The sequence below is a fragment of the Odocoileus virginianus genome, chromosome 8 (assembly GCF_023699985.2).
Source record: "Odocoileus virginianus isolate 20LAN1187 ecotype Illinois chromosome 8, Ovbor_1.2, whole genome shotgun sequence".
Classification (NCBI taxonomy): domain Eukaryota; kingdom Metazoa; phylum Chordata; class Mammalia; order Artiodactyla; family Cervidae; genus Odocoileus; species Odocoileus virginianus.
Genome location: NC_069681.1, coordinates 2,264,720 through 2,278,894, shown reverse-complemented (window position 1 = coordinate 2,278,894; position 14,175 = coordinate 2,264,720). Strand labels below are relative to the sequence as shown.

Genomic DNA, 14,175 nt, shown 5'->3' with positions numbered 1-14,175 from the left:
CTGCAAACCTCAATAAAAGCAGTAATCAAAAACAGAGAGGAATCAAAATAATTTGATCTCTGCATCCTTTTGGAATGCCCCAACAATGGTCTTAAAAAATAAATGTCCAACTATACCCTGTAGTCTTCATTTGGGCCTTCAATAAATGTGAGAATGACATATTTGATATTAAAAGTAATTTTACTTAACATTGACTTTTTTGAGGGGGTAGGAGATACTTGAAACAAAAAGAAACAGTCAATCAAGTTATGACCATTTGTTAGAGGAAGTCCTTTGTTTGGTCATGGGCAAAATTAAATTCAGGTACATTTTGAGCCTAAGGGCCTTAAGAGTCTTAACCATAAGGAAAATAAACAGAAGCTAATAAATTTGGCTAAATTCAAACAGGCACTGTAACATTTTTTTCAATGTCATATCTGTCAATTATTGCCCAGTAACATATTTCAAAGCACAGTGATAGCTGAAGTGAGGGTCACTTTTCCTGCCCTGGTTCTAACACTTCAGTGATCTGAAACCAATCATCCAACAGGCAAGCATCTTTCTGGGAGTCTGGCTGTGCTGAGCAGCCGGTGGGGTCTTAATCTCCTGACCATGGACTGAACCTGCGCTCCCTGCACTGGAAGCATGGCGTCTTCACCAATGGATCACCAGGGAAGCCCCTCAATTTTTTACATTAAAAAAAAGGAAAAACTGCCATTTTTTTTTCAGTATTATGGAAAAATTTGATCCAATCAAATTTGTGAAGACCTATTCTGTAATTGGACTCAACAAAATCAATAGAGACTGAAGAAGCTTTTTTCCCCCCTTTTGTTTTTTTTTTAAGAAGCCTCTGTCTTTATAGCAGCCATGAACATGCACTTTTAATCTTTGACCACAGTTGAGTATAAACGACCAACAGCCCCGGCTGCAGCCCTGTGACACCCATTACAACAGGTGTGACGGAGCCGCATTTCCCATGGGCTCCACCAGTCAACATCTGATCACAGCAAGAGTGCTGAAATGTGCCCGATGCTGGGATCCCCAGGACTTTGGCTGGAGGATCCCCCAACCGCCTTGCTAAGTCCTCCTGGAACTGCACAGTGCCCTAAGACACTTCCCCCCCAACCTCCTTCCTGCCGTCTCTCCCTCACCTGCCATCAGATCAACACTGAGTCTGACACTCTCCAGCTTCTCTCAACTCCCTCTCCAGAGTCCCTTGGAGGCATTTCCTCTAGTCCCTTGCACAGCAAACCCCTAGCTCCTCAAGGAACCCAGATGAACAGTCTTGGTTCCACAAGGCAAGTTGCAGCAAGAGTATTATTTTCAAATTATCTAATTTAATGTTGTGTATATTTTACACAACATTTACACAATATTTTAAAAAAAGAGAAAGAAGTAGAATAATGGCTATGTGCTTCAATAATGAGTGAAAAGAAATTACAAGATTTGGGTTATTAGTAAAATTTATGTCGTCCAGACTTCCCTGGTGGCCTAATGGTTAAAAACCAGTTTTGCAATGCAGGGGACGTGGGTTCAATTCCTGGCCAGGGAACTAGGATCCCATGTGTCACGGAGCAACTAAGCCTATGTACCACAAGTACCAAGCCTGCACACTCCAGAGCCCAAGCACCATGACTAGAGAGTCCCTGCACTGCATCAAAGGGCCCCACAACAGAGCAAAGACCCGCGTGCTGCAACCAACACCCAACGCAGCCAGATTAACAGTAAAAACAGTGGTCCCCAGAAACACAGCAAAGATCCAGCTAACTGTAAGTATTAAAAATATACTAAGTCAAATTTTGAGAAACCTGGAGGCAATTAAGGATTTAAGTTTATTTCAAATATGTATGCATGTGTGTGTGTGTTAGTTGCTCAGTTGTATCTGACTGTTTGAGCCCGCCGGGCTCCTCTGTCCATGGAATTCTCCAGGCAAGAAGAGTAGAGTGAGTTGCCATTCCCTTCTCCAGGGGATCTTCCTGACCCAGGGATCGAATTCGATCCCTTGCACTGCAGGCAGATTCTTCACCATCTGAGTTACCAGGGAAGCCCATATTTTAAATATACTTATATTTAAATATATTCTGATCAAGCTCAGAAACTAAAGTTGCTACAGGTTGGCATCAGTGCACCGAAGACAAGAGAACCAGAATTCTGCCCCTCTGAGCCGAGTGGCCCCACGGCACCCACACTCACATCTGCTCTCTGACGGGGCTCTGATTGAGAAACTTTAGAAAACACGTTTCCCTCTAAACAGCAATTAGTGTACTGACTTTGTTCCATTCACGTGACATCAAGGCACAGCAAGTGTACAGAAACACCACCAGGAGCATCAGACTGAAGGAAAAGAAGCCACGAAGGAGACAGGCGGAGGGACAGCGCTGCTCGCCGTGGCCAGGAAACGCTGCACGGGGCTCTCAAGGGTCTGAAAGCACTGCAAGGAGAGGTGGAGACCGCCGTTCTTCTGCAAGACCTTTACCAGGCTGTCTTTACAGTAAACCGCCTTGGAAGACAGAGAATGCATCCACCCTCCAGACCCAAAGGGCAGGCAGACCCAAGTCCATTCTGAAAGATCTGTGCTCCCCAAGCTTCAAGTTCCTCTCCTGTGACACAGCTGCCGTCTCTGCCAGGCCACCACACAGCCCCTTCACAAAGAACAGTGGGACTCAACTTTCCTGAGCAGCCAGCTGGGAGGCCTCACTGAAAGCAGCAGCTTCCCGACAGGGGGCCCGAGAACTACAGACAGCACGCTCCACCCAGGGCTCCACGTGCACCTCCAAGACCACGCATCATAAGGGGGAGCCAGGCGTTAACGTGCCTCTCTGCCCAAAAACACTGCCGTGCACCTCAGAGGCACTCACAAGAGACGTTTAGCTGTTGAGGAATCAGGACCTGTACATGCACAGCCTTAGACAACTGCGGTCATCTCTCCATCCTAAGGCAACACTGGTTCCACTGGGAAGTTTCCTGGAGAGAAAGGATGTACGGGCACCAGCAGACAGACACCTACGATGAGACGCCAAGGGAACAGGCCCTGAGACACATGCCCCTGGCTTTGCCTGAAGTAGTCAGTGACACGGTGCAGCCCCGCAAGGCACTCAGATCAGCCTCAACTCACCGTCAGGGTTGTCAGGGCTGAAAGAGCCACCCCTATGTCCGCCTTGCGGAACAAAGTCTGTGCAATCATTGAAACCTGAGGTTGAGTGAAACTGCAACAGAAGAAACCAAGAAAGCTTCCTGGTGTCCTAAGATGGCCCCTGGTGGTTTACAGAATGTGTTCAGCTGACAGGATCTGCGATCTGAGAGGCATGGCTGACGTCAGTAGAGCAAGGCAAACTCAACCTGCGGCTGGAAGCACGGCTGACCATCAGGCTTCATCAAACACTCAAGGAGACGAACGGAACAGATATCATCACAGCCTGTGCTGATCAGAGTATCTGCTGTGCAGAGTGTCTTTGCTCTAACGTGACCCCTGCAACTGGAATCTGGGGCTAACAAAGCTGAAACTCAAGCTACTGTTACGGCTGTGGGTAAAGGGAGTCCATTTTTTAGACCTAGGAGTCTGTGTCTTTGGACAGCAGCACCCCTGCAAGGGTGGAAGACTAACAGAGTAGGTTACGAGTGGCAAGAAATCACAGATCCTTGGTACTCTTGACCCTCCCAGCCGTAAGTCCAAGAAGACTGATCAGGAAAACACTGTAGAAAGGGAAGGTACAGCATGCTGTCAGTGAGGACAGAGATGCAGAGGAAAAGTCAAACAGCCACCCAAAAACACTCCAGGATTCCCACACTTTGATTCCCTTCCTTACAAAAATATACCACAATTCCATCAGCCCTGTGCCCAAAAACACAGATTTAAACAACAAGAGAAGAGAGAAAACACACATAAAAAAAATAACAAGAGGAGAGAAATGAAAATCAAAGTGTGACAGACACTAGAGATTGGCCCATCCACATTATTCCAACCCTCCTCTCTGGAAGACCCAGGCAACACAAGAGGCTAATCACACACGGGAAGGCTGGACCCAGGGACGGAAGGCGTGCGGTGTGGCAGAGCTCTCCAGTGCGGCCCAAAGCAGGGATTCGGGGGTGCTGTTTCCAGTAGGACATTCCTCTCTCCTCTTCTGCATCACTGCTGCCACATATATCCACACATGGGCCCCAGCCTACAAGAAATTCTGTAAGGTGCTCAGCCCCGTTTCCTGCTTAAATTAAGCAGACAGGATTACTTTGCTTGAAGATGAAAACCTCTGTATGACACATTTGAGAAAAGAAACTAATGTACACTTAAGTGCAATGTTCACACTTACACTCTCTTCTCTCATATAAGACTCTATAAGGCCTGAAATGCAAAAGTAGGAAGCCAAGAAATGCCTGGAGTAACAGGCAAACGTGGCCTTGGAGCACAGAGTGAAGCAGGGCGAGGCTGACAGTTCTGCCGAGAGCGCGCACTGGGCAGAGCAAACACCTTCCAGCAACACGAGAGAGGACTGCACACGGCCATCGCCAGATGGCCACGCCAAAGCAGGCTGACTGTGCTCTCTGACGCCAAAGATGGGGCAGCTCTACGCAGTCAGCAGAAACAAGACCGGGCGCTGACCGTGGCTCAGACCCTGAGCTCCTTATTGCCAATTCCAGACTTAAACTGAAGAAAGTGGAGGAAACCACCAGACCATTCACGTATGACTAAATCAAATCCCTTATGACTATTCAGTGGAAGTGAGAAATAGATTTAAGGGACTAGATCTGATAGACAGAGAGCCTGATGAACTATGGACAGAGGTTCATGACATTGTACAGGAGACAGGGATCAAGACCATCCCCATGGAAAAGAAATGCAAAAAAGCAAAATAGTTGTCTGAGGAGGCCTTACAAAGACCCGAGAAAAGAAGGGACGCAAAAAGCAAAGGAGAAAAGGAAAGATGACCCCATTTGAATGCAGAGTTCCAAAGAATAGCCAGGAGAGATAAGAAAGCCTTCCTCAGCAATCAATGCTAAGAAATAGAGGAAAACAATAGGAGGGAAAGACTAGAGATCTCTTCAAGAAAATCTGAGATACCAAGGGGACATTTCATGGAAAGATGGGCTCAATAAAGGACAGAAATAGTATGGACCCAACAGAAGCAGAACATATTAAGAAGAGGTGGCAAGAATACACAGAAAAACTGTACAAAAAAGATCTTCATGATCCAGATAATCATGATGGTGTGATCACTCACCTAGAGCCAGACATCCTGGAATGTGAAGTCCAGTGGGCCATAGGAAGTATAACTACGAACAAGGCTAGTGAAGGTGATGGAATACCAGTTGAGATATTTCGAACCCTGAAAGATGATGCTGTGAAAGTACTGCACTCAATATGCCAGCAAATTAGGAAAACTCAGCAGAGGCCACAGGACTGAAAAAGGTCAGTTTTTATTCCAATTACGAAGCAAGGCAATGCCAAAGAATGCTCAAATTACCGCACAATTGCAGTCATCTCACACACTAGTAAAGTAATGCTTAAAATTCTCCAAGCCAAGCTTCAGCAATAAGTGAACCATGAACTGCCAGATGTTCAAACTTGTTTTAGAAAAGGCAGAGGAACCAGAGATCAAATTGCCAACATACACTGGATCATCAAAAAAACAAGAGAGTTCCAGAAAAACATCTATTTCTGCTTTATTGACTATGCCAAAGCCTTTGACTGTGTGGATCACAATAAACTGTGGAAAATTCTGAAAGAGATGGGAATGCCTGACCACCTGACCTGCTTCTTGAGAAACCTGTAGGCAGGTCAAGAAGCAATAGTTAGAACTGGACATGGAACAACAGACTGGTTCCAAATAGGAAAAGGAGTACATCAAGCCTGTGTATTGTCACCCTGCTTATTTAACTTATATGCAGAGTACATCATGCGAAATGGCAGGCTGGATGAAACACAATCTGGAATCAAGATTGCTGGGAGAAATATCAATAACCTCAGATACGCAGATGACACCATCCTTATGGCAGAAAGAGGAACTAAGAAGCTTCTTGATGAAAGTGAAAGAGGAGAGTGAAAAAGATCGCTTAAAGCTCAATATTCAGAAAACTAAGATCATGGCATCCAGTCCCATCACTTCATGGCAGATAGATGCGGAAATAGTGGAAACAGTGGCTGACTTTATTTTTCTGGGCTCCAAAATCACTGCAGATGGTGACTGCAGCCATGAAATTAAAAGACGCTTACTCCTTGGAAGGAAAGTTATGACCAACCTAGAGAGCATATTAAAAAGCAGAGACATTACTTTGTCAACAAAGGTCCGTCTAGTCAAAGCTATGGTTTTTCCAGTAGGCATGTATGGATGTGAGTGTTTGACTATAAAGAAAGCTGAGCGCCAAAGAACTGATGCTTTTGAACTGTAGTGTTGGATAAGACTCTTGAGAGTCACTGCAAGGAGGTCCAACCAGTCCATCCTAAAGAAAATCAGTCCTGAATATTCATTGGAAGGACTGATGTTAAGGCTGAAACTCTAATACTTTGGCTACGTGATGCAAAGAGCTAACTCATTTGAAAAGACCCAGATGCTGGGAAAGATTGAGGGCATGAGGAGAAGGGGATGACAGAGGATGAGATGGTTTGATGGCATCAGCGACACAATGGACATGGGTTTGGGTGGACTCTGGGAGTTGGTGATGGACAGGTAGGCCTGGTGTGCTGCGGTTCATGGGGTAGCAAAGAATCAGACGTGACTGAGCAACTGAACTGAACTGAAGGCCTGAAATAATTTTACGTTATTTCTGGTGCTAAATTTGGCACTCTCCTACTATGCTATGTGGAGAAATGGGTGGAAGTCTGCTCAATTCTATCAAAATCAGAAGCAGTCACATTATCTTCATAATTACTATTATCAGACTCAAGAAAATGTAACAATCCTCCTTTAAAAAATACTTTGGAATAAATACACTTTGCAATAAAAGAACAATGAGCATTTTTTTAAAATTTTACTATCTCCCATTTTCTCCAATTTAAAAGCAAACAACTGGTTTCTACTTTATTGAGAGACAAGCAAGGTTTATTTTTTGATTTGCTAATATCACTCCTGTCTAGTACATTTTAATAAGTGCAACTTATATAGCTAATGGAGTAAAATGGCTACTTAGAGCCTTATGGGAAAACTGATAACTGGCTAGTGCTAAAACATTTTTTATTTGTATTTAATTGAGAAACACCCAAAAAGAAAACATATTTAGCTATTACTATTACAGTATTGTTTGACCATTTCAAAGGAAATAGAGCACAAGCAACCCCAGAGAAAGAATTAGTCGTCTCCCTCTCGGTTACTATCTGGAAAATAATATCTTTACTCTTAACTTCTTAGCTGCTAGCTATTTCATATATTTCGTTTTATAAGAAGAAACATCCATTAATGTAAAAACTCCCAACAAAATTATTCAGTGGGGATAGTAGAATTTAGCAAAATTCTTCCCATTGTCTATTCTTAATCAAGATCACACAAATTTAACCTGAACTTATCAGGAAAACAGGCAAGAAACTTAAATGATGCTAATGACCTTTACTTCTCAATGAAAATTAAACTTTAAAAATTTTATCAAGAAACTTCAGTGTTTATAGGACTTAGAAAAATAACACTAGTAAGCATAATAGAAAATATAATTAATAAGGCAACTGGTTTCATAAAGCAAATATAATCAGCCACCTGTATCCTGGTAAAAATTTCTCAAGAAGTGAATTAATGACATGACTTCCACCACTGTCCAGGAAGAGGCTGCTACAGGCCCCTCCTCTCCACCCTTAATGCCCCAACACTGAGTAAGGCAAATTATCAGCTGTTTAAAAATATCATCTCCACAAATATTCACAGCAGCATTATAATAAACAAAAGGTAAAAACCACCTAGGGCTTCTCAGGTGGCTCAGTGGTAAAGAGTCTGCCTGCCAAGCAGGAGACACAGCTTCGGTCCCTGGGCAGGGAAGACTCCCTGCAGGAGGAAACAGCACTCCGCTCCACCGATGCTGCCTGGGACATCCCATGACCGAGGAGCCTGGCGGCTACAATCCACGTGGTCACAAAGAGTTGGACACGACTTAGTGACTAAACAACAACAAAAGTCAAACTTTCCAACTAATGAGTCAACCCTGTCACATACCTAGGCAAGACTTGCCTTTGGTCTTAGCAAGCCCTTCTTTATCTTTTCCCTCACACCCTTCAAATATCAAATGATGTAATAATGATGCAAAAAAAAAAAGTTGGAAGCCCAATTTCATCAAGATTTAAACCTTTTATTTTGAAGTAATTACAGATTCATGGGAAGTTTGAAGAAATACAGATTAGTCCTCAGTACTCCTCACACAATTCCTCCCATTGATAACATCCTGCATCAGTATAGATTAATACCGAAACCAAGAAGTTGAAATTGCTACTATCCAGAGTTTTTCAGATTTTACCAGCTTTACACTCAACTGTAGATGCATGTACAGTTCTACACAATTTCATCACATGTACAGATCTGTGTGACCATCTGCACAATTAAGATACAGAACAGCTTTAATCACACAACATTGCTTCCCACTATTATTTATAGCCTTGTCCAACACTTTTCCAGACCCCATTACAAACCTTTGAAAATCAGTAAAGCAATAAATTGTTCTTAGAGAACTGCTCTCCATAATTTAGTTTGATTCTAAGAATGGAATCACATTCCATTTGATTCCAAGAATGGAATCACACAGTGTGTAACGTTTTAGGACCAGCATCTTTCAATCTGGATAATTCTCTGAAGACCCATGCAAGCTGCATAAACTCGGTGGTTCATCCTTTCTAATGTTGAAGGGTATTCTACGTACAGGTGTACCACGTGTAACCACCACCTGTCGAGGGGCATCTGGGTTGTTCACAGTGTGGGGTTATGACAATTAAAACCACTATTAAACTCTGTGCATGCGTTTATGTGTGAACATAAGTTTTTGTTAATAAGTTTTCATTAAATGCTTCATAGTTAAGTACCAATTTTAATATCAGCACTGGTAATGGTTCCTTAAAAAATGAAGATCACATTTAATCTCCACTGACTTTGTCTTTTCAATTTACCAAAATACTTTCTAAAGCCAGCATTTACTAAATGCTTCTGTTAATGAACCAAGCAGTGTACTAAGCATTTTAATTCATATCCTATGTAATCCTTGCATCAAAAATCAGCTAGGTACTGAGATTATTGCTACCTTGAAACTGAGAAAACTGAGGTATAGAAAAGATTGAGGCAGTGATCTAAAATGTCTTAAAGCTAGGATGTGAAAAGCTGGATTCAGATTCAAGTCTGGCTGATTCAAAATTCTATTCATTTCATCATTCTTGTAACATGTGTGTCATTAAATATGAAAAGCATGTATTAGAACAAAAAGCTGTTTACTTAAACTTTACATGTAACTATGACATTTTATACTGAGATTTTTTTAAATTAGAGATAATTTCTAATATGCTGCGGAAACCAACAAAATTAATCTAATAACCTAGTGGGATTTGCACAAATACTACACAAGTTAAGGTACAAGAGTACTAGAGGATAACTCAGATAAAGTGATTGTTCAGCTTTTCTTTACACAGGTTCTTTCAGGATCACTCTTCATTAGTACTGTGGGGAAAAGAAATCCAGAACCGATGAGAAAGGAGGGAAGAGGAAGAAAGGATAAAGGAGTATGAACGAACAGGCCCCAGCCCACAAGCAACTGAAGGAGCAGGGCTGAAGTCAGAAGCGGACACACAGCCCAGCCCCCATTCCCACATGAGGAAGGATGGGCTCATTTCCAGAAGCCCCAGGGACTGGACTCATGCAAGAGTGACCACACAGGACCCAGACCCCAAGGCTGCCCACTGCCCCAGACACCAGGCTCACAGCACTCAGACCCCAGGGCTGCCTGCTGCCCCCAGACACCCAGCACACAGCACTCAGACCCCAGGGCTGCCCGCTGCCCCCAGACACCAGGATCACAGCACTCAGACCCCAAGGCTGCCCGCTGCCCCCAGATACCAGGCTCACAGCACTCAGACCCCAGGGCTGCCAGATGCCCCAGATACCCAGCACACAGCACTCAGACCCCAGGGCTGCCCACTGCCCCCAGACACCAGGCTCACAGCACTCAGACCCCAAGGCTGCATGCTGCCCCCAGATACCAGGCTCACAGCACTCAGACCCCAGGGCTGCCAGATGCCCCAGACACCCAGCACACAGCACTCAGACCCCAGGGCTGCCCGCTGCCCCCAGACACCAGGCTCACAGCACTCAGACCCCAAGGCTGCCTGCTGCCCCAGACACCCAGCACACAGCACTCAGACCCCAAGGCTGCCTGCTGCCCCAGACACCAGGCTCACAGCACTCAGACCCCAAGGCTGCCCGCTGCCCCCAGACACCCAGCACACAGTACTCAGACCCCAAGGCTGCCTGCTGCCCCCAGACACCAGGCTCACAGCACTCAGACCCCAGGGCTGCCCGCTGCCCCAGACACCCAGCACACAGCACTCAGACCCCAGGGCTGCCCGCTACCCCCAGACAACAAGCTCACAGGGCTCATCCCTGCCAATAGCAAAGGCTGCCATCAGAAGGAGATTCACACACACCACCCTCAGAAAGGTGATAAAAAATCATTAACTAGACAATACCCAAAATTTTCTGGCCTTGGAATACAAAATGAAGCAGGACAAAAGGTAACAGTTTTGTCAAGAGAACACACTGGTCATAGCAAACACCTTCCAACAACACAAGTGAAGACTCTACACATGGACATCACCAGATGGTCAATACCTACGTCAGACTGATTATATTCTTTGCAGCCAAAGATGAAGAAGTTCTATACAGTCAGCAAACACAAGACCAGGAGCTGCCTGTGGCTCAGATCATGAGCTTCTTATTGCCAAATTCACACTTAAATTGAAGAAAGTAAGGAAAAGCACAAGACCATTCAGCAACGACCTAAATCAAAGCCCTTACAATGATACAGTGGAAGTGAGAAATAGATTGAAGGGACTAGATCTGACAGAGAGAGAGCGTGAAGAGCTACGGACGGAGGTTCCTGACAGTGTATGGGGGCGGTGATCAAGACCAGCCCCACGGAAGAGAAACGCAAAGAGGAGAAATGGCTGTCTGAGGAGGCCCTACAAATAGCTGAGAGAAGAAGGGAAAGGCAAAGGAGAAAGGAAAGGTATACCCATTTGAATGCAGAGTTCCAAAGAATACAAGGAGAGATAAGAAAGCCTTCCTCAGTGATCAGTGGAAAGAAATAGAGGAAAGCAATAGAATGGGAAAGACTAGACATCTCTTCAAGAAAATTAGAGATACCAAGGGACCGTTTCATGCAAAGATGGGTTCGATAAAGGACAGAAATAGTATGGACCTAACAGAAGCAGAAGATATTAAGAAGAGGTGGCAAGAATACACAGAAGAACTAAACAAAAAAAAAACCTTAATGACCCAGATAATCATGATGGTGTGATCACTCACCTAGAGCCAGACACCCTGGAATGTGAAGTCAGGGGACCTCAGGAAGCATCACTATGAACAAAGCTCGTGGAGGTGATGGAATTCCAGTCGAGTTAGTTCAAATCCTAAAAGTTGATGCTCTGAAAGTGCTGCACTCAATATGCCGGCAAATTTGGAAAACTCAGCAGTGGCCACAGGACTGAAAAATGTCAGTTTTCATTCCAATCCCAAAGAAAGTCAATGCCAAAGAATGCTCAAACTACTGCACAATTGCACTCATCTCACACACTAGTAAAGTAATGCTTAAAATTCTCCAAGCCAGGCTTCAGTAACATGTGAACCGAGAACTTCCAGATGTCCAAGCTGGATTTAGAAAAGGCAGAGAAACCAGAGACCAAATTGAAAAACATCCGTTAGATCATTGAAAAAGCAACAGAGTTACAGAAAAACATCTAATTCTGGTTTATTAACTACACCAAACCTTTGACTGTGTGGATCACAAAAAAACATGGAAAATTCTTAAGAGATGGAAAGAGCAGACCATCTTACCTGCCTCCTAAGAAATCTGTATGCAGGTCAAGAAGCAACAGTTAGAACAGGACATGGAACAACAGACTGGTTTCAAATTGGGAAAGGAGTACATAAAGGCTATATATTGTTACCCTGCTTATTTAACCTCTATGCAGAGCACATCATGTGAAATGCAGGGCTAGATAAAGCACAAGCTGGAAATCAAGATTGCCAGGAGAAACAGCAATAACCTCAGATACGCAGATGACACCACATTTATGGCAGAAAGTGAAGAGGAACTAAAGAGCCTGTTCATGAAAGTGAAGGAGGAGAGTGAAAAAGCTGGCTTAAAACTCAACTTTCAAAAAAGGAAGATCATGGCATCTGATTGCATCACTTCACTGCAAATAGATGGGGAAGCAATGGAAACATTGACAGACTTTACTTTCCTGGGTTCCAAAGTCACTGCAGATGGTGACTGCAGCCATGAAATCAAAAAACACTTACTCCTTGGAAGAAAAACTATGACCAATCTAGACAGCATATTAAAAAGCAGAGACATTACTTTGCCAACAAAGGTCTATCAAGTCAAAGCTAAGGTTTTTTCCAGTAGTCATGTACAGCTGTGAGAGATGGACCTTAAAGAAAGCTGAGAGCCAAAGAATTGATGCTTTTGAACTGGTGTTGGAGAAGACTCTTGAGAGTCCCTTGGACTACAAGGAGATCCAACCAGTCCATCCTAAAGGAGATCAGTCCTGGGTGTTGATTGGAAGGACTGATGTTGAAGCTGAAGCTCCATTACTTTGGCCACCTGATGCGAAGAGCTGACTCCTTAGAAAAGACCCTGATACTGGGAAAGACTGAAGCTGGGAGGACAGGGAGGCAACAGAGGATGATGAGATGGTTCGGTGGCATCACCGACTTGAAGGACATGACTTTGAGCAGGCTCAGTGAGTTGGCGATGGACAGGGAGACCTGGCGTGCTGGCGAGAGTGGGACACAGCTGTGAGGTTGAACTAACTGAACGTTTTCTGAGTTGTCACCAAATATCACGCTCTTTTCATTAATTTAACGCTAAGATCTGGCTCTTCAAATTGAGAACAATTAAATGGCTATGGGACGCAGTTTTAAAATAAAATTTAAAACTATAATGTCTATTAAGTGTAAAACAGATTTACTTCATATCTATTACCAAGCTCAATTTCCAAATTTTATCATACATTAGAATCATCTGAGGATCTTTAAAAATTCTCTATAGCCAGGTCCCAACCACACCAACTAAATTTTTAAAAAATTGAAGATAGAAATCAGGCTACAATAATTCCTTAAAGATACTCAGGTTTGATTAGCAATGGCTATAACAAAAATTATAGCAATAAAATTATTGTGTCAAGAAAGAAAATTAAATGAATATTAGACAGGTAACTTGGGTACTATAATGTTTCAATCTAACATGATGTTTTGGGAGCACTTGAAATAAAATATTTGAAAATCTCTAAGTGTACCTACCTCGGTCTCTTTACTCATGAAAACTCTCAACTTTTCAGATATAAAACTAACACAATGAAAAGTCACAATTCACTTAATTGTTGAAACTTCTTACAAAATTATAATAATCAACTACTGAGACAACAATTCATGGATTATAATTAAATATTTCACAGAGAAACCTAGTAAGTCAACTTTCTAGGAACCTAAGGAAATAATTACAGGCGTATACAAAGTTGTATCTGTAAGACAAACTATGATATAGTATAGTTAGAAACCTATACTTATTAAAAATGGCATAAAATATTAAATGGCATATAGTTTCACATGTTATTATTAAATAAAAGTCAGTGAGAAAACATTTACAAAACGTATGAATGATAAACATGAAACCTACTTGCAACTGAACTGAATTGTGCCCAAGACCTTCCACAATAGAAGAAAATCTGTCAATTCTTCTTTCTTCTCCAGCTGATGTTAAAGCTTCTAAGACTTCTTCAAGGCTATTGGAAAATTACAAATTAAATTGCAAACAGCAAATAACCCAGGTAACTCAAAATTAGTAGCTTAACCTACTACACTCCAGAGTCACTACCTCTAGGCAAGCAATAACATTTTAAAAGTGGCTTACTGATTACATAGCACATATCAAGCACAAACCATGTTACGTATTAATTTATTCCTCATAATAACCCTATGATCATATTTATTTATCAAACATTTATATAGTGCTTACTACACATCA

General features: G+C 43.0%; 1 protein-coding gene across 5 annotated transcripts in view; it reads right to left on the bottom strand.

Annotated features, from left to right (window-relative positions):
• The window catches only part of DIAPH3 (diaphanous related formin 3), a 549,655-nt gene that overhangs the window by 373,565 nt on the left and 161,915 nt on the right, over positions 1-14,175 (bottom strand). For all 5 annotated transcript variants that reach the window (XM_070471159.1, XM_070471157.1, XM_070471160.1 and 2 more), the window contains one exon: positions 13,828-13,933. In XM_070471159.1, the coding sequence (XP_070327260.1) occupies positions 13,828-13,933 (106 nt within the window). The remainder of the gene's footprint in view (positions 1-13,827; positions 13,934-14,175) is intronic.